This window comes from Macrobrachium nipponense, chromosome 3 (assembly GCF_015104395.2).
Source record: "Macrobrachium nipponense isolate FS-2020 chromosome 3, ASM1510439v2, whole genome shotgun sequence".
Lineage (NCBI taxonomy): Eukaryota > Metazoa > Arthropoda > Malacostraca > Decapoda > Palaemonidae > Macrobrachium > Macrobrachium nipponense.
The window spans coordinates 49,793,671-49,815,172 of NC_087202.1; the positions used below are offsets into that span (position 1 = coordinate 49,793,671).

Genomic DNA, 21,502 nt, shown 5'->3' on the forward strand with positions numbered 1-21,502 from the left:
AATACCGGCGCATAAACTTCCCTGTCATACATCCCTTCCTGATGTAAAAAGTACACAATGTTTTTACACACCACAAACCATTTAGCAACCCTCTTATATATATCCAATTCACACGGCCAATCTTCCCCACGCACTCCTCCCAAAACACATTGTCGCAACAATCTCTTCCTCACTCAATAAATCAATCATACCCACAAAGTTCGCTACAAATACACTACTATGTTGAATCCTAGCTATATTTCTACCCCCCCTTTTCTATGAATCCCATTTCCTGTATCTACGCCTACCTCGTGCATCCTTAAAAAAATCTATCCCTATCAAAAGGCAAGCTGGCATATCGTTTTCTCCCATAATTATAACCTAACCTTTAACCGTACCTCTTCCCATACTAAAACACTTCCTTGGCGTAACCCATGAATTCTTACACTTGTACACTGCCTTTTCACTTCCCAATCGCATCTCTCAAGTTCACTTACTACTGACCCACTCACTAAGGAAACTTGTGCCTCCTGTGTTAACTAAACTACAGTACTCACTATCATTTATTCTGACAACTTCACCATTTTCCCTTGAGTCCCATGCATACACACATTCACTGCTATGTCCTCAGTTATCTCCCCACTTCCGTACTTTTGATTCAAACCCCCTTCACAGTCCCTTTTCCTAACCAACCTATTACAACCATGTTCCCCCACACTGAATCATCAAAACCCCATGCTCACTACTTGTACTTACCCTCCCTCGATACTCAACCGGTTTGTCCCATCCAAAATACAAAACTCACCTATTCCAAATAACTCGGCTACTGCAGACAACAATTTATGCAACATTTCCTCTTCCCCACCGTGTTCCTCCATATATGCCTCTTCCTTCTGCACATCACTCATCAACTTCACTCGCAACTCATTCGCACTACCGGGCACCTCTTCAACCGGACCTTTACCTTCAAAGTCTTTCAATGCTGAAAATAAACATTTGCGCACACTGTCATCCCCTTCAAACCTCTTTTTTGCAACTAAATCCTCAGGTACCATATTCGGATCCCAGTCACTCCTCATCGTATCAGCAATCACATTTTTACCACCTGGCATATATTCTAATCTAAAATCAAACTCAAATCTTCATTCGTCCTCACGATCCTAGCATTCACAATTTCCTTCTTGATCATGTACACTAATGGCCGATGGTCCGTCCGTATGATAAATTTTACCGCATACAAAAACACCTTCAATGCTTTCACACAAAACCTTATTGCCACAAGCTCCTTCTCAACCACTGAATACTTCCGCTCTGCTTTATGAAAAGCTTTACTCAGAAACAGTTACTCTCAATTGTCTCTCCCCATTCACCTCTTGCATCTGCACTAAACATCCTCCCAAACTAAACTTACTCGCACCAGTATACAACTCTAGCTTAGTGAGCTATAGTAGTCTGGAAAAGCCAAGGTGACATCTCTAGCAGCCTCCTCTTTCAGTTTCTCAAATGCTCCCACCATTCACTCATCCCACCTTAGCTTAGTACAATTTTTCTTCCCGGTCCATTCAGTCAACAGCTTTTCCATACCCACTGTCCAGACAGTCCCTAACAAACTTCCTCCCGAACTCAATGAAACCCAAAACACCCTTTAACTAACGCACGGTCCGGGGAGATGGAAACTCCCTTACTTTTTCACCAAACTTTTCACACTTCCTCACGCCCCACTCGCACTCACCTTATAACCAAGAAATTCCTCTTCCCCAGCCAACCACGTACACTTCTCTAGCTTCACTTTCACTCCAACCTCTGCCAAATGTTTAACACCTTCTCAAGCAGTTCCATATTCTCCCCAACAGTTTCACTCGCAATCAAAACATCATCTATAAACAAAGTCACCCTCATTCTCTCAAAACCAGCCAAAACTACATTCACCACCCCCTGGAAGGCAGGAGGTGTGTTAGCCAACCCAAAACTTAAATCTCCCGAATTGATAGTGACAGCTACTGCTCGAGAAAGCCGTAACATGCCTGCTCCCTTCCTCAAGAGGCATCTGGTAATAGTCCCTTACCAAATCTAATTTCGTGAACACTCTTATCCCTTGCATCTTATACACACAATCAGACTCCGCATTCATCAGGAATTGCCCCTTCACAGTCACTTCATTTACCCTTCTGTAATCCACACACATCCTTAAACTTCCATCTGACTTACGTACTATCAACCATTCGCCTCGGCTTTTCTAAAACTGCCTCCCTATAGCTCTTAAACTCTGGTATACCCTCAGCTACTTCAGTCCTAATACTAACACTTCTACTCTCTTTCATACACCTGTCTAGCTCACAATCCTCAACTAAGTATTTCTAAAATGTCTTTCCACGTTAGCCTTTCATTCATCAGTTGCATTTTCTCTTATGCTTTAAATTCACAAACTCATATACGCTCTCTGGTACAGTCGCCAATAACTTCCGCACTAACTCTTTACACTCTTTTATTCCTTCGTCCCCAAACTTTTTCCTAGCTAGTTTCCAACCTGCACACATACATTGACAACGACTGACCAACATTCATTCTTGCATTTTCAAATCATGTTTTCTCCTATTTCTAACGCTACTCTTTATCCTCTTTGCCTGTTCCACAATCCTGGCTTTCACACTTTCATACAGCACATTCCTACACTCATCATCAACCTATACATACTCTACAAAAATCCCATCAAAAAGCTACCTGACAATCGTCCTCTCACTTCTTTCTCCAACCCCAACTCCTCCTTCAACTTCTCTACCTCACTTAACCCATCGACCGTAAATTTTCTCACCACTCATACATACTAGACCAATCATCCTGCAGCTGCCATACCAGCAGTCAATGTTCGGATGCCAAAAATTTCTGAGGTGGGATCACAAGCGAAGCAACAAAGCAAGCAAAGCTCCCCACAGTTAGGTGAATCGTACAAACCCTCAGCCACACTTTCCCCTCTACATTACTTTATTCGACAGGACAATTGGTTCACCAATAGATATATACATAAATTTCACACTCGTACTCACCATAGTGACTGACTTCAGGGCAAGAAGCTGTGCCACCTGCTGGATAAGGTCGTTGAGATACTACTACTGAATTTCACTACACAAGACAAACAAGCACCAAACCCATACAACAACTCAAAAAACAACACCTCATTCACTACGCAAACAAATACTAACAGCTTGAAAACAACACAACAAATCATACAACAACTCAAAACCAGCACAACAAACCACAACCACCAACACTGTCTCGAACAGATAACTTACAAAACCATCCAAATGCAAAATCAAGTACAACAAAACTCTTCAGCTCAACAACCACCAGACAGACACATGCACAACATCCACACAATATCAATATTAATCAAGAAAACACCCAATAACAAATGGCTACTTCTGACTGACAGTCTTTTCCGACTTACTGACTCCTTACGACTCTCTGTAACAGACTTGCCATAGACTGCTTCGGCGACTGCTCCAACAGACAACCCAGATGCTTGCCTGCCATTAAACCACTCATTATCCATCCACTATTTATGATCTTTCTCTCGCTCTCTCTCTCGATCGCTCACTCACACTTCAGAAAAACACATACGCACTTACATACTATCATACAGCACACCAAACATGAAACGTGAAATATCAAACATACGAAAACATTTAAACTCTCAACCCTACGACACTCTCACTCTCTCTTTCACGCAACCCTCAAGGATGTCAAATGTAACTACCATTATCACCCCTCCAAAGCCTGTGCCCTCCTTTTTTTACTCCCATTGGCTGCCAAATGTTGCCACCAAATCCTTGTGCTTTTTTAACCAGATCCCAGTTGGCACTAGAGAAATTCCTCTGCATTAAGACTAAAGGTTTATTCTGTGTATGAAAAAACAATTTATTACACATGCTCAGGTTTATTAGTTATATAAATTTTCAAAACTAAAAATCTGATTTATATGTGAATCTTCAGTTTCAGCAGTTTATGAAAGGAAGCTTCAATAGAAATGACTCGACTCCAGTTATTTCCATAAATACTTTGCTAAAGATCCTATTAACAAATATTCTTTGATTGCTACATACTGTGCAACCTTTCTGCAAATCACGCTGAGGTTGCTGTTGATAGCAAAATTATCTGGGCAAAGAAATAACAAGTCAATGGGTAAGATTCTTATTCCACTAAACTTACAACGATTCAGGGTTTGAGTAATATACAAAAATATAAAACGTTCAGACAGTGAGGAATGTCTTACAAGTGTAATTTCACTTCACAGAAGCAAGTGATCAACACAAGATTAAGAAGACTGCATCACTTTTCTAATGACAAACTTTCTGACAAATTGTAACTATTTAAACGATTAACAATATTTCCTATTTTAATGGCAAGCTTTCTCAATAGTGCACACTTGTGGTGAAACTTTACACCCATCTTTATCTTAGCTCAATAAAATGCTATAAAATTCTCTGCATTAAAATGGAAGCAGCAGTGGAATTCTACACCTAACTATATTGTAGCTTGATGCTGCTATGAATATGATACTGTATATAAATGTCATGTAAGTTGGAAAGATCAGGAAAACATTTTAAGTAGGAACCTTTTCTGATAAAATACAAGCACTGCACTAAGCATGTTTCAATATGCTCTCCATTTACTCAAAATTTCATTAATCATGACTTGTCAGGAATTTGCAGAAACATGAAACTGGAAAAAATTTAAACGGTAAAAGGGGCACAATAATGGACTACCCAGTAAAAGAGATGTACATATCACTAACATTTAACAGAAACAATTTAAGTACTGTACATCAAGGAGTAATACAGAGATTCCTATTCATAGTGATAAGAAATAAATAAGCTGATGATAGAGGAAACTGCTTGCAGTTTTATTCTTACTGAATACTGTTCACTGGGACTTGAGTTAACCTATACACAACTATAGAATGCATTGTTTGAATTACAGCTTGCGATATGCAGGAAAACAATTACATAAACATTTCCAATATCCAAGGCTTCATGAGTCATAGTTCTCTAACATGGAATCAAAACAACCATTAAGCTTGCTGACTTTTCGAAAGTGAGTAATAACAAATATGTAACCAACATTTAAATTTATGTATTATCATATATAAAGTGAGAATAAAAATAAACATCTAACACGTAATCCAACAGAAAACTGTCAGGTAAACATTCAAATACAAACATAAGGTAAACATTATTCAAATACAAACATACTTAGAAGGCACCATTTAACATACATATGAAGTAGGCAAGTTGCATTAAGCAATGGGCAATCTTGGCAAGTCATCAGTGATAATCAGGGCAACAGTGTCATCAATGCTATCTGGAGATATACTACAGCTATTCATGCTATGCAAAACAGTAGTTTTATCACATGATGGAAATTGTAGTCACATAAGATACATCACCATGAAACAGAAACCAACACAATTCCATTGTGCCATGAAATGCTATGAAAAAGTCAACAATTATCAACAAACTAATTAGATAATTGTACATATGTTATAAAGTATAACAAATTTACAACAAACAACCAAATACTTGATATAAAATGCTGTACTGTAAAGATGTTCATTTCTTTAGTTACAAAATCTTAATTTTATTGCCAATTTATTTTTCTCTTAATTCCTATAACCCTTATGTTATAAACTTGAGAATACGACACTTCTATAAACATTCCTTAAGAAGGCGAATACATGACACTTCTATAAACATTCCTCAAGAAGGTAGGGTACAAAAATTTAACTTTAATAACACTGTAATATTACATTTATGAAATTTGCCTTGAATATTCTTTTGTCAATTCAATATCCAGTGAGATTACCTCACCACTACATAGTCGGAAAGAATACATTACTGGCACAAATCGCATCATACTAGGTTGCCATGGAACTTCTATTAAACTCGGACACTGAAAACCATATGAAGGAACTGCTCATATGATAATGTAATGACTCCATCTCTGTCTTGGTCATGATGGCTGAATGCTTGGGTCAGAGTCTGAAGAAAAGAGTATTAATTGTAATTAAATTGCAAGTTTAAAAGACAACTTTGTGAACAGCAAATACCATTTAAAGGTAGGATGCTCATTTATAAGGTTATCAAACTTAATGGAACGGTTGACGATAGCAAAATTTGAGTAACCAGCGCTTAGAAAATATACTTTTTAATGCTATAAATACTCGTAAGGCTACTACAAAACTTGACATAGCAAGTTTTTCATAAACAACTTCATAACTCCTTAAAATCACATACCACTAAACATATAACATTTGACAGATAACATTTGGTTAGCAATATTTTAATAGATTTGTAATGGCAAAAAAATTTACTTCTCTTACGTAACAAGACTGGCTTTTCATAACTGCACTATGAGTTACCATCCCTATTAAAGCTTGCTTTTCTACACTTACATAAGATTGGCTTGTCATAACTGCACTTATAAAAATAAGATTACCATCCCTATTAAAGCTGGCCTTTACTTCTCTTTCGTAAAAGGATTGGCATTTCATAACTGCGTATAAAAATATTACCATCCCTATTAAACCTTGCCTTGTTAGTTCAGTTTCACACACTGTAATTCAAATAAAAGATTTTATATTAAATTTACATTGTAAAATGACTCGCACCATCACTCTCAATACAAGGACACTTAATGCATCATAATTGCTCTATGCTTTCCTTGTCAGCTACATACCCTGGTAGTTGAAACTGGCATAACAGAAAACTTTAAATACTTTTAGTAGATATAAATGTTATAGAGCAGCATGAAGATTATTCTATATCCCTAAAGATTAGATATGTATAATTACAAAACTGCTGAACTTTCATTTATCTATTTTAACTGCTTTCCATATATAAATGCCAACTTAAATTACTTGATGAGACAAGTCCTCTTTTAATGTTGATCATTGAGAAAAGTAAATTAATGAAAGTGATGAATAGTTTTCATATCACCATTGGAATTATAAAGCTTAAAAAATGAATACAATAAATTCTGGCAAATGTTGGCGCAGGCGCTAGATATAACTAGCTTATCTGTGGGAAGTACTGTATTGCAGATATTACATAGTAGATTTTGCAATTATTATTGCAACTTCTTGGCACAGGAAAAGACCAGGTGATTGACATCGAATCAAATAAAAAAATGTTACACTTGATCACTGATGTCCATCATATAATCCTAGAATTTGTCAGATTGTCCTTTTGCAGAGTTAGAAATCAAAGTAAATTCTCCTTACCTTATTGTCTCAAGTTCTTTAGGCCTTCATTACCCATCAAGTGTGCAATCTACTTTTATGGCATAGCATAAAAATTTGCCAGGCCTTCTAGGGATTGTCGTCTTGATACTTCATTTTTAATACTTTCTTGACTGCTACTCTCACTTCACATTACATGATCAAACCAATTTTACAATACTCCACCAGCCATGTTCACTTGGTCCACAAATACCTCTGACTGCATTAATTTTTCTTTTGGCAACATGTTAATATTTGTTTAAAGTTTCCATACTTCCAGAAAGTATAAAATGAAACAATTAAGGCTCATCTAGAATATAAAATGAAACAATAAACTCATCTAGAATAACCTGTCTGCACTGCCTCCCCAACACACACTTTTCATGCATGACTTCCCTGTAAGGGGGATATCTCATTTAGCAAGCCTTGAATGGCTTACTGTTGATACTGCCAAACGCTCATGGTAGCATCCCTCGGCGACATTGCATTTTGCCTTCCCCCTTTCATCAAATTCCTTTGGTCTTACCCTCCTTAGATTTTCAACTTGTAAACCTTACTCTATTAGTCATCTTTCTTTTAAAAACAAAACCTTTGAGCAAGCTGTGATTCTGTGGTCTCATTAACCCAATTTATTTAAGGAATAGGCTAATAACCTACCCTTTGATCCTTTACATCTCTAATTAGTGCTGTTCACTTGACTGCTTTAGCATTGGTCTAGCTCTGCTCTTAGGATCTAGGATTGAGTTTTTTCTATCAAGAAACAACATTTTCAGGTGAAACCACATTTTCAGGTACCACATTCCCTAATTCCCTTAGGAAATTTATATGTAGGTGTTTTACATTATGCTAATGAGGTACTCAGAATATATATGCTCTACCAAACTTTGTTTTAACCACTACTTGAAAATGAAGACTATATGAGCAGGTTACTTCCAACAGGTCATAAGAATTTTTCAAATTAAACCAACAATATAGAATAATAATTTTGAAGTTTAGAATCATAACTGTTTAAGAAAAGAACCAATATCATCATAATGCTGTAGTGAAATGCTCAGGAGAAAAAAAAAGTAGAAAACTTTCATTCACTATGGAAAGTGCTCTTGATCAGGTAAACTTCAATAATAGAAGAATAATTTTTAAGTTTAGAACCATAACTGTTTAAGAAAAGAACCAATAATATCTTAATGCTGTAGTCCAATGCTCAGGAAAAGAGTAGAAATACTGTCATTCATTATGGAAAGAGCTCTTGATCAGGTAAACTTCAGCAAGTAATTACAAATTACAAAGGTTTGAGATTTTTGTTTTCGGAAATACTGGTGCATTTAAGTCACGTGAGAATTTCAAGTTCTTAAATTTCCTCGAGATGTAGGTTTGTATGAATTTGTGCTGTTACCCAAGATATTTCCTTCTCTTTTCTCTACTATGAACATTACTACATTAACATGGTATTTTTATTTTGCAGATGTCACTTTGTTGTAATGTAAAATTATGAAATATTTACTGTTTTCTTATCCTCGCCCACCCTTTAAAAATGCCAGTTGCATCCCTTCCTAGTACGTACCATACAATATCCCTGCAATACTGAATAGGCCATCCAGGGAAAACAACACTTTTATACTTTGACTTAGACATGTGTAAGTGTTTACATAATAAAAATATGGAATGTTAGTCCATATATATAAAAGTCTAAAACTAAAGAGGTCAACCAGATTGCTTGCAGGAATGTGATCAGACTAGAGACGCTAAAGATGACGTATACAATAAAAGTAGGCTAAGATAACATGCCGTCACCTGTAGTCATTCAATTGTTTATAAACATTAGTCCAAGCTCCCTGCTTGAGACAACTACCGCCTACGTAATCTGTAGCGTGTCTCATGTTGATTGTGTGTTCGTATGAAACTATGTCATTTGTATGTATGTTCATATGTTCGAACTACTGTCTGTTCCTTCATAACTTGTAACAGAGATGGTAGACAGGCAGAACAGAGTTAGCTATTGTCATTAGAAGACCTGTATCTCTTTACCTAAGCTTTATCATGTAGAGAGAACAGAAGTAGCCATCATCATTGGCAGAAGCGATCAAGCTATCGTTATTAGAAGACTTGTACAATCATACCTGATCTTCATCATGTAAAACTTCAGAAGAATATATCTATTTTTATACTTTGTGTTTTCTACTAGAACCTCCTCACCGAACCATGAGTTTAACACATCGTCGTAATAACCAACAAGATAATACCGACTTCGTAAGTGATCTACAAAACCCCAGACACTCCATTGAAGATGGAAGTGCAATACCAACCGACTTAGCTTAAGATTATCGCAAGTCTAACATTACCTCATAGGGCGCCTTATCATACAAGGCACCAGCCCTAATAATGGTGGCAGTGAACCAGAAGAACTCTACAACGTCCTACGAAGAAAAAATCAGAATAATGAAGTATCATATAAGAACCCTTCAACGACGACGAAAGCAGCAGATTCATCAAGCAACTTATTATCATCGTTTAGTGAGCGACTTCAGAAAACAACAAGATTCCTACGGCAACACAAGCTTCGTCTCTCATTAGAATCATTCAAGAAAACATCGTTAGTGAGCGTTTCCGGCACTTAAAGAAACAAACCGAACGCGTCTGCAGCATCGGATCTTTCAAGGGCTCGAATCATCGAAACAACGCGCACGGGGGAAACTGAAGCCAAACCAGGTCATCCGCTAAATAGAGAAGGAGGACCAAGGCCGTGTGTCGTTATCGGAACACCGTGACTTCCCACAAAAGCAAGCTAAGTACAATTTTTTATTCATTTGGTGTAACTTTGAGTGTTTCCTTTGCAGGTCGAATTTCGTTATTCCTGTGGCTGAAGTTACGAGACATTCTTAATCTTACTTTTTACAGAAATTATCTACATCATTGAGATTTCGCTACTGCGAGTTTTTATCTTTTGAGTGTCTGTTTCCAGAAGTTCTACTGAAATATCATAATCATATATTGTGTTAATTTTATCATTTTGGGTGATTATTAATCCCTTACGTAACAAATTATATTAAACAGTGAATATGCGTTTACGCAGTGGACGTCTGTAATTATACAGATGCATGGATAGGGTCGTTAAGCACCGTAGTGATTAGAAAACACACAAAAACAAGTGGAACACCCGTACAAATCTAGATAAATTAGAGGTAACACTATTTCGGGTCATGACAATAAATGCTCCTTTGCAAGTCCCGATCGCAGTTTTAGCCTTGAGTTTTTTGAGTTATATAAAATATCGAACCTCAATGACTCAACTTAACTTTAAAAATATGGCTGGATTGCAAGGAATAACATGTCTGTAAAAAACTTTCATCAGGCTAAAGGCGCTGACCAGGATCCCTCACTATTTCAAATTTTAGCAAAGAATGAAGTACAAACAGTTAATATTGAATGCAGTAGTGATAACTTGTCTTATTAGTAATCGCTCAGTTCCTAATAGTTTGTCATTCATTGCTTTATACGTAACCAGCAACATAATGCTAAAAACACACAATACATTGCCGATGGTAATAAAGAGAAGGATCCTAATTATTACAAAAAGAAATAGAAACAGTAGCCCGTTCAGAATCAAACAAGCAAACTCGGTGACTGTGTCACCTAGTCAAGCGGTCAAGGTTAGTTAAATCTGCCGAGTGTTCAAAGCATAGCAAATTCCACACAATAAGCGACTCTAGCAGAGTGGGGAAAAGCGATGTTGGTTCATACATGCCAATATCTTTTTGAATTAAAAAGGATTTTTCCTATGAAACACACGACCGTATAAAGTAATCAGAGCAGTTTTCGTTTAATTTTAATACATTTAGTTATAATAAATACTGGTGGATTAAGCCCAACTGTACGCGCCGTAAAAATTAGAATATCTTGTTTTATTTCTTTAGTACACGTAATATCTTGTATTTACGGACTCACCGTCTGTTGTTCGAACTTCCCTAATGAGAAGTCCGGATAAGCGAGCGTTTACAGATACCTCTATAGTTATAAAAAAACATTGATCTGTATCTAGTGTAATTGTAAGATTCATCTAGGGGTATACAAAATATTATCTTACATCCTGCAAAATAAGGCGTGTTTATCAAAGGAAAATCCTATAAACCTTCAAACATATTAAAATCCGTTTGAACAAAAATGAGACAGTTAAACAAATAATAACTTATATAAAGGAACTATACATTTGTCTCATAAATCGTAACATTGTTCAAATGACCCAACAGAATTCTCCCACAACCACAGTCGTAGTTTGCACGCAAAATCTCGAGAAGCATGCACCCTCGAATGTCTTAGTGCGTGTAAAAAGGCTTTGCTGGGAAATGAAATTTTAATCCTTCCCGACACTCTGAAATATAACGATTTCCGCGAACAAAGCCCTAGACACAGTTGACTCGCAGCAACATGTTAATCTAGTAATCCACAAAACCTATACATATAAATATCGCATTTCTTTTATTGTTGCTAATTTTAATCCCGCCCAATCAGTCGTGGATGAATCTCTCTGTTAATCTATCTAAAGTAAAATCTGTAAAGTCATTCAAGCAGAGGTGATTCAGCAGAAATTTTTTTTGATCTTTTACCTGAATACCAGGAAGTTTCTCCACTAGCGAGTGATCTCTGGGAAAAAACGGACGTAATTTAACACAAAATACGGTCTAAGGACAAACATAAAGCTATATACGTACCTTCGTATAGACTCTCACTGAAATTTCAAAATAGAGGTAAATGACGCAGTTGAAAAATGTTAGTAATAGGAGCCATTAGGAAATCAAATAAGCCCATATAATCTTTCCCTCAAACGTCATGCCATAAAAGATCGGACTTGGCGTATCTGCGTAGATTTCTGTCGCTTACACAAGGAAACGACTCCCGATAGTTTCCAGTGCCATGTACCGACGACATCTTATCTCTGTTAGGTTAGAATAAATTTTTCACCAGCTTGGACTTACTTAAAGGCTTTTACCAGATACCATTACCTAAGTGATTGTACCTCATACACCGTTTTCAGCACACTCAGGGGACATTATCAATTTTTACGTATGCCTTCGGCTTACGTTGCGCCCCAATTACAATATAGTGTTTGGAGACTTTTAGGGGATACCCTACATACCTATATGGATGATCTTGTAATCTTTTCTAATACCTTTGAAGTACATTCACATAAACTAGAGCTAGTGCTACAGAGACAAAGACAAATAATCTCAGAGTAAAATATCTAAATGTGAGTTTTAAAAAACCGAACATGTTTATCTAGGTTTTATGTGTCTAGTCAAGGTTTTAAAGTAGTCCATGGTAAGGTGTCGGCTATTCATAACTTCCGGTACCTATTAACGTAAAAGGGGGATACAGCACTTTGGCGCTGTAGTGGGTATTACAATCGTATGTAAATATGTAACTCTTCAATCATGACAGCTCCTTTAACAGATCTTACGAAGAAGAGCGTAGATTTATTATGGTCTGAAAAGCATCAACAGGCGTTCGATATCTTAAAAGCGGCAAATGCAGCTCACCTAACTTAAAAATCCCTGATTTAAATAAAGAATTTTTTTTTTATTGCAACAGACGCCTCAGACCAAGGGGTAAGAGGGTACTACTTCAGTAATATGATAAACAGTTCTTTCCTATAGCTTTTTATTCACGTAAACTAAAGCCCTCTGAAAGTAAATATGCAGTAATAGGCAAGGAAGGGCTAGGTATCTTTAACTCACTAGTACATCTTAAGTTCATAATCTATGGCTATCCTGATAAAGTCCTTACTGAACATGAGTCCTTTACCGAGTTTTTCAAAGGCTTTAATCACAGTCCAAAAGGAACTCGGTGACAAATGATCATTCAGGTCTTTGGAGCCAAGATATCTACCTGGGAAAGCAATTATCATAGCTGACGCATTATCCCGCAATCCCGCACCATACTGCAAAGAACCATTAATTAGACTAAAAGATATAGAAACATCCGTGCCTATTGTTAAAACCGTATCTAAACAAGAAAATTCCTTAACCCAAGAGATCGCGAGCATTGAATATCTGGGTTGGAGCGCAGAACTGTTACAAACTGAACAAAGCAAGAGTCAACAGACATAACCAAAACAATAAACACTTTGAACGGAAACCGAGTCAGCAGCAATAAGCAAACAATAAACACTTCGGACGGAAACAGGGTCAGCGACTAAGCAAAAAACAATAAACACTTCGAGCAGAAACCCTAAAGCAAAAGTATATTTAAAGTATGTGTATCAGAATAATGTAATCAAATGTAATATTATATGTAGGTCCGTGACGAGGAAAACCCGAAGAACACAGCAGATGACTAACGACCAGGTAGTAGTAATAATCTCTTTCATACCAATCGTCATAAACTGGTTGCTTTCCGTCATCCAGGTTTCCCTACTATGTCACAGAAAGCCAAATCACTATTTTACTGGCCTACAATGCTTACAGATATAAAAAGCACATAACTAATTGTAACACGTGTCATGAAAACAAGGGATACACTAGGATACCTGTCAGTTTAAGAGCCTATCCTGTGCCAAATCAATCCTTGAAAGAATATACTTAGAATTATTAACAGAATTACGAGTCTGGCAGAGGGAATACACACTTCTTAGTGTTAATAGTTCCTTGACACGTTATATAGAATTAATAGCACTAAAAACAAACACCGCAATTGAGTGCGTTAGGAATATTTATGAGAGCTAAATCGGTAAACATGGAATTCAAAACATGATAATCTGACTCGGGTGGTGTAAATCAATAATCTCCTTAACATGTTGTGTGAATTCCTTTCCATTAAGAAAACCAATAATATATTTTATCACCCAGAGTCAATCGGTTTGGTAGAATAACGGATAATTAAATAGGAAGTGTCAATGTCTTACGAGTTACAACTCGTGATATTGGATCCGAACTGGATTATAGCGGTTCTCGCGGTTTTAAATACCTTTATCATTTATATCTTGTATCTATAGAATAGATGCCGCAAGTAGCCTTATACGGTACGCCGCTAGAACACTTTTCCACATATTCAAGCCAACCATTAATTTATCAAATATATATAAAAAAAAATATATAAATAAATAAATATAAAAAAATAAAATAAATATGGATACAAGTGGAGTCAATATAATACACTTCGTAAGAAGTCGGAAGGGTTACAAATTATAATAAAAAAAGGAATCACGATAAAATCAATAAGCAAAACGTAACCCTAGGTTAATTAAATATCCAAATATATATGCGTAAAGATTTGAACTCTAACTTAACGCTTTAGTAATGACAAATAAGCTAAAAGTTCAAACACATATCCAAAACCTACTGACATATTGTCTGTCCCGGTGATTTATATTCGTAGTCAATGAAAAAAAAAAAAAAATAATAATAATAAATAAATAAATAAATAAATAAATAAATAAAATAAAATAAAAAGAGATTTTAAAGTCAGGAAGTCTAGAAGTGAAAATGTTTATCTATGGAATAATCCTATATGAATCTTATACAGGGCTAATAATATATATAGAATTTGTATGGAAACCTTTTTCATTAGTTTCAATAAGGAATATTTAATTTAACATAATCATGCAGTTTTCCAACATGAAACTGATATGTTGTTCAATTTTGGTACTGTTTTTTTTCAGACATTCTTCTCATGTGGGTCGAGTATTAAAAAACAAAAAATTTATCCTAAAGTCGTATTTATTGCAGCAAGTAACGTAACTCTTAGCTGGCTGAGAGCAATCTCCTGCCAAGTGACGACGTCATCATTGCCGTATCAGCATTTGTTCCTTTTAACCTCAATAATCTGCTTACACAGGCTTCATCTGTGTGTCGTCTCTGCTTGCAGCAGGTTGCTGGAGAAAGGAATGCTTAGCCCGAACTTCTCATGGGCAAGGCAGACGTTAGGTACAAGTGTCTATCGGTATGCGCAATGCAACTTGCAATCATTTTAAAATTAATAAACAAAATAAGGAAATAGAATTTCTATAACATCAAAATGAATTAATTTTCTCTGAACCTCATAGACATTTAGAAGTATCACGATATGGATATGGATTATTTACTTGCAACATTAGCCTATTACAATTCAAGTAAAACATTCATGGGAAAATGTCACATTTTCTTGAAAAACCCAAAGTTTATTTAGAAATTAGTTACATAGTGGGTTTTTTCGTTGCATCTCCTACCTATTAATAAAGTTTTTAAAAATTAACCTCAGAGGATGCGCGCGAGAAAATTGAATATGAAACTTTTGTTAGGGCACATAGGATCAGATTTTATCACAACTTGATTTCAGTTAGCATAGAGAAATACAGAATCATGATTAATCTTCTCTTTGACTCTTATGTTGCCTGGCAATCTTACAAATAGCTCCATTTTCCACTTCTTTGTCTAGTAACTTACTACCAGTAATATCGAATTTTCTTTGAGATTCGTAATGATATCTATTTATTTTTTATAATTATGGATATTTTTACAAGTCATCATAGACCTGGATAGGTTCACTCATTGTTAATACCATGGATAAAAAAAGTTTGTACAGCGGACTCTTTTGAATTCCAAAATATCAGCGAATTCATGTGGGTTAAGTCTGGTCTAAATGGCTCTCTCCCCTCCCGTATTTGGATGTTGTCTGAATTTACTTTGCCCTTGTGACAAGTATAATTTCACTTGCAGGCTGATTAATGGAACCTGTTACAGTATCCTGCAGTACGAGAGTTTCACATCGCAACTTCAAAAAATCGTTCGTCGCAGCGGACGACGGCAGTCAAGTAACAACCGCCTACAATGTGAAAGGAATAAGCACCATCATGGACTTCTTCGACCGACACAGTATCCCGTCGTTAATCTCGTTTTAATGCGGAACGCTCCGGCGGCTGTGGAAATCGACTACGAAAGGGACATACTTCCGACAATTACGACCTTAAGGATATTCAACTCTACTTTGCTGGCGAAGGACTCTTGCTGGGGATGTTTTTTTTTTATTCATCGCGAACGTAATCGTGTAGCTTAGGATACAGAGAATAAGTATGAGCGCAAAATAGAACGTTGGACCCGCCCAGGCAAATTTTCCCCTTGTTTTAACCCTGTGAAATAGGCCGTTTCATTTGGCTATACTAGGTGGTTGTCTGGAACTGTGTAATGGACGAAAAGTGGTTCGAAAGCTAGTTAAATGTGAAGTAGTATAACCTCGGTCATGTATCCTATATATATAAAGTATCATGTATCCTATATATAATTGATCATAAATAACAGTCGAAATATATCTTTGCGTGTACGCAATAGGAATCTCTTATATAAATGATCATAAATAACAGAATCTAAATATACCTTTGCGTGTACGCAATAGGAATCTATTTAAAGTGCACATATATTAATCATAATTATATGAATCCATATACATATGCATAAACAAATCAGGTAGCCTATAATCAATCTGTTACCTTTTATCTTACCAATATCTGCAGTTATATATGAGTTAGTATATGGATTAATGAATCAGATATATAACAGTTAGTATAAAAATCAACGAATCAATCAGCATAAACATTAATAATTTTATCAATTCATATATGAAATTTTTTATCAGTTAAAATATGATTTTTATCATGTTAATCTTCATTCTATGCAATTATCAGAGTACATTAGTATTTTCTGTAGCATAAGTATCTTAAAGAGATGAAGTGAAAAACTGTATCATTATATATCACGTGATCACTATTATTTACCAATATCATTGTTTTATATCTTATTACTTGAATCATTTCATGTACACCATGAATTTTTATTTTACTTATATATATATATATATATTCACATAGTGTCTGTATCACACTCCTATAAGTCAAATGCAAGTCAAGTTTGAGTAATATTCAGTAGTTGGTTTTGGTAGCTGACCGAGCTGATGTAAGTGTTTACATAATAAAAATATGGAATGTTAGTCCATATATATAAAAGTCTAAAACTAAAGAGGTCAACCAGATTGCTTGCAGGAATGTGATCAGACTAGAGACGCTAAAGATGACGTATACAATAAAAGTAGGCTAAGATAACATGCCGTCACCTGTAGTCATTCAATTGTTTATAAACATTAGTCCAAGCTCCCTGCTTGAGACAACTACCGCCTACGTGATCTGTAGCGTGTCTCATGTTGATTGTGTGTTCGTATGAAACTATGTCATTTGTATGTATGTTCATGTGTTCGAACTACTGTCTGTTCCTTCATAACTTGTAACAGAGATGGTAGACAGGCAGAACAGAGTTAGCTATCGTCATTAGAAGACCTGTATCTCTTTACCTAAGCTTTATCATGTAGAGAGAACAGAAGTAGCCATCATCATTGGCAGAAGCGATCAAGCTATCGTTATTAGAAAACTTGTACAATCATACCTGATCTTCATCATGTAAAACTTCAGAAGAATATATCTATTTTTATACTTTGTGTTTTCTACAAGAACCTCCTCACCGAACCATGAGTTTAACACATCGTCGTAATAACCAACAAGATAATACCGACTTCGTAAGTGATCTACAAAACCCCAGACACTCCATTGAAGATGGAAGTGCAATACCAACCGACTTAGCTTAAGATTATCGCAAGTCTAACATTACCTCATAGGGCGCCTTATCATACAAGGCACCAGCCCTAATACATGGACTACTCACTTTTATACTTTGACTCAGACATGGACTACTCATTATCTCCCACAGGCAACTTTGCTTTAGTATTGCCATAAGCAGAGCAAGTATCTAGTCTGTATTTTTGCTGCTTGCACATCTCTGTAGGATGCTGTGAACCTTTGCCTCAACTTGATTATGGTACCCAGATCAAGCATCAGTGGTACATTGAAGTCCCTACAAGTTCCTTCAACTTACTTTACCCAAAATCAATGGTAGCAAACTTCTTCTGTCCTTAATATTTTTTTAAGCTGCAATTTATTTGTATCATTTTGGCTACTCTTGTTTTAAGGATTCAAACCTGAGTACACCATAAAACAGCAATGAATACCATTAGAATGGATGTTTCTACTAAAACTTTCATGTAAACATCCCCTACATAACTTGGTTCTGCACCATCCCTGGAACTTGGTAGAAACCAGGCAAATTGACTCAACTTCTACTTTAAATAGTTAAAGATGAGAAACAGGAATAAAAGACTGTCCCAGCATAAGATTTGGCAATAATTCCAGACCAACTATAAATAATAGCTGACCAGCCTGTAAAATAAGAAAATAAGAATGGTAATTTTTGTATTACTGTGAGGATGATGAAGTACACTTGAGTTTAGTCTAATTTCTTATGAAGGTATTACTGAGCTTGGCATCCCAATTATTCAAATTATCCATTCATCAAAAGAACCTTTGAATTGTATCCAGAAAGATTTGGGATAAAGTTGCTGTCAAACACTGTCACCATTATCCTTTCGACATGTGCCACATCCTCTCATTAGGATGATGGACATTGCCTGATATATTCTTGTGACCCACATTTCCTAAAAGCATTTAGAATCATACTGTCACCAAATTTTCTCGAATTAATTTTCTCAAACCAAAGTATTCCTCATCATATTGAAAAATAGGTTTAGGACAAAACACAATGCATGAATTCTTTAATAAGCCATGTGTACAAATTAATGTATGTTTTATATAAAAGGTAGATATTAAAGGCCTGAATTACAAATCTAACTAATTGCAAAAACAAAATGGAAATGTGAGCTTAATGAATATTTTCTCTGTAAAACACAAAGCTAAATAGAAGGTTTGTAATGAAAGTAATGCATGCTAGCCATTTACTCAAACCAATGATCAAAATATACTCAAACCAATAATCAAAATGTAACTTCTTTACACACTGTCAAATAAGAGTATTTCTTATTGCATAACTGACATTTTTGTTATTTTCAGATCTATAACCATGGATACAAGCCAAAACAGAGTACGTAGTTATCAAGTTCTTAAACCAAAAAAGATACTACTGCTGACTTCCAAACAGGGCTCAGAAGTGTGATGAGATGCCAAAACAAAACTGATTGTGTGAAAAGTTTAAAAGGTAAAACCAGCATTCAAGACTTGGGAACACAAGAGAACAAGAAAGATCCCCCATCTATCTGCCTACCAAACAAGATTTGACGAGCCATCTAACTGACACCGAGAAAAACATGCCACTTCGGAGGCTGTAACTCCAAAGGTGGACAAGACTGTTCAAAGCTTCTCAACCAAAGTGGGTTGATCAATCCTCTTTGGTCTTAAAACCTGGAAAAGGCCAAATGATACCCTTTCACTGCAGAAACTGAAATGCATGTAGTGATGAAGGTGTATGAAGAAATCGGACAACTGCTGGACAGATATACCAATTGGAAAGATTTCCCTTCTCTAGCACCAATCACGGGTGGATGAGGAATTCTGCAATCCACTGGAAAGATACTCCCACCAGAGAGATACCTCTTCTACAAGCCCCATCACAGATGGCCCACTACATAAAAAAACTTTAAGGAAAAAACATCCTGGGACACGCAGACAACATCAAGATTGTCCCAGGGGTGTTGGAAGACATCTTTTATCACCTCCTCAGGATCTGCAACTGGAGAACAGAGAAAACTTGGTTTGGTCGTAAACAATCAAGTCGAGCTTCTGTGGGTAGCAGAAAGCTTCAAACAACCTTTCTACTACCTATGAGTATACAGAATATTCCATCTCTACCATCTGAACTGACAACTGAGTTCATCTACTAGGACAATCCTCCTACCATGAATGTACCTGGCTGACATCTCAAAAGATAGCCCCCTCCCCCTTTTGTTATAATACGCCACCAGTTTTGTTGCTCATCAGCTTTACTGATAGACTTATCAACTGCTCTTGAAATGCTTGAACCAGTATCCATGCTGCTGACATCTCCAGAATGGTGGAAAACCATATACCCTCTGAAGATTCTTGGTTCTTCTGTTTAGGCTCCCTTTTGCTGGATTGTTTGGGGAAGTGTCTTTTGTGTGTGGGGCGGCTGGCTCATCTAGATCGCTGTCTGACGTCTGCACAGTCCAATGTGGTGCTGCTGCTGGTTGTAAGGGGTCTGCTGCTTTGTGGGCCGTACAAATCTCATCAACCATTACAAGGAACTCTTCTATGGGTGTGATGGAGGCTTTGGGCGTGGCTGCTACAGTCAGGCACGGTAGTTTGGTGAGGAGTACCTGCCCTACGAGGTCCGAGGATGATCCACTGAGGTATGAGAGATGTGTATTTCTGGTGATAGAAGTTCACTCTCGACGTGGTTCAGAAGTCACATAAAGCAGTTGGTCTCATTGCTGAATAACCACTCGTTCCATGCACGGTAAAAATGATATTGTTAAACTACAATAAAGTTTTGTACATACTTACCTGGCAGATATATACTTAGCTATAGTCACCGACGTTCCCGACAGAATTTCAAATCTCGCGGCACACGCGACAGGTAGGTCAGGTGGTCTACCTTACCCGCCGCTGGGTGGCGGATGTACGAACCACTCCCGTAAGCTTGTCAGATTTTTCTCTTCCACCTGTCTCCTGATTGGCACCCTTGGTGGAGGGTAAGAGACAGCTCAATAATACAGGTAAGACGGGAAACAACTAATGTTGTAGGATATAAAAACCTTGGTTCTCACCTTTTCAGGATGAAGACTTCATAGATACTATCTCTGAGTCTGCATTGCCTGGAGAGCTACAGCTAGGACGTGACCTGATGCTGAAAGACTCTCGGATCTACCACTGGGATATGTGATCCCCTATTGTGGTAGAATCCAAGTCGGATGCTGTTAGAGGGACCTTGTCCGCTTACCTAACAGATCCTTACCACTACCTCTGCAAGGAGCCAAAACCCACCAGACCACCTAACCAAAATACAAAGGGTTAATATTATGACAAAAAGAGGTGCCTCCTGCAACCTCTTTCAGACAACCAAAAAACAACAATATAAAATATAGGGTAACATATAAAAAATTTACACAGGATAAGTTTCAGCTCCCTGCCCCAGCACCGAATCCGCCGATACGAAAGGACCCAAGGCGAAGCATTTATCATATGTGATTTTTACATCACGTAGGTAGTGGTTTGCGAAAACCGATTGGCATCTCCAAAAAGTCGCCTCCATCAAGTTCCGCACAGACATATTTTTTCTGAATGCAAGTGAAGTTGCGATGGCTCTCACCTCGTGAGCTTTCACTTTCAGTAGTCTAAAATGATCTTCCTTACAGGCAACATGTGCCTCTGTA

General features: G+C 36.8%; 1 protein-coding gene and 1 long non-coding RNA gene across 4 annotated transcripts in view; one reads left to right on the plus strand and one right to left on the minus strand.

The window, feature by feature from the left end:
• LOC135221759 (uncharacterized) overlaps positions 1–20,587 on the plus strand; it is a 350,042-nt gene extending 329,455 nt beyond the window's left edge. For both annotated transcript variants that reach the window (XR_010316086.1, XR_010316085.1), the window contains one exon: positions 19,167–20,587. This is a non-coding gene — a long non-coding RNA (uncharacterized LOC135221759). The remainder of the gene's footprint in view (positions 1–19,166) is intronic.
• Positions 4,152–21,502, minus strand: part of LOC135221758 (programmed cell death protein 6-like) — a gene marked incomplete in the record, with an annotated part of 93,412 nt that continues 76,061 nt past the window's right edge. For both annotated transcript variants that reach the window (XM_064259574.1, XM_064259573.1), the window contains 1 exon segment: positions 4,152–6,014. In XM_064259574.1, the coding sequence (XP_064115644.1) occupies positions 6,008–6,014 (7 nt within the window).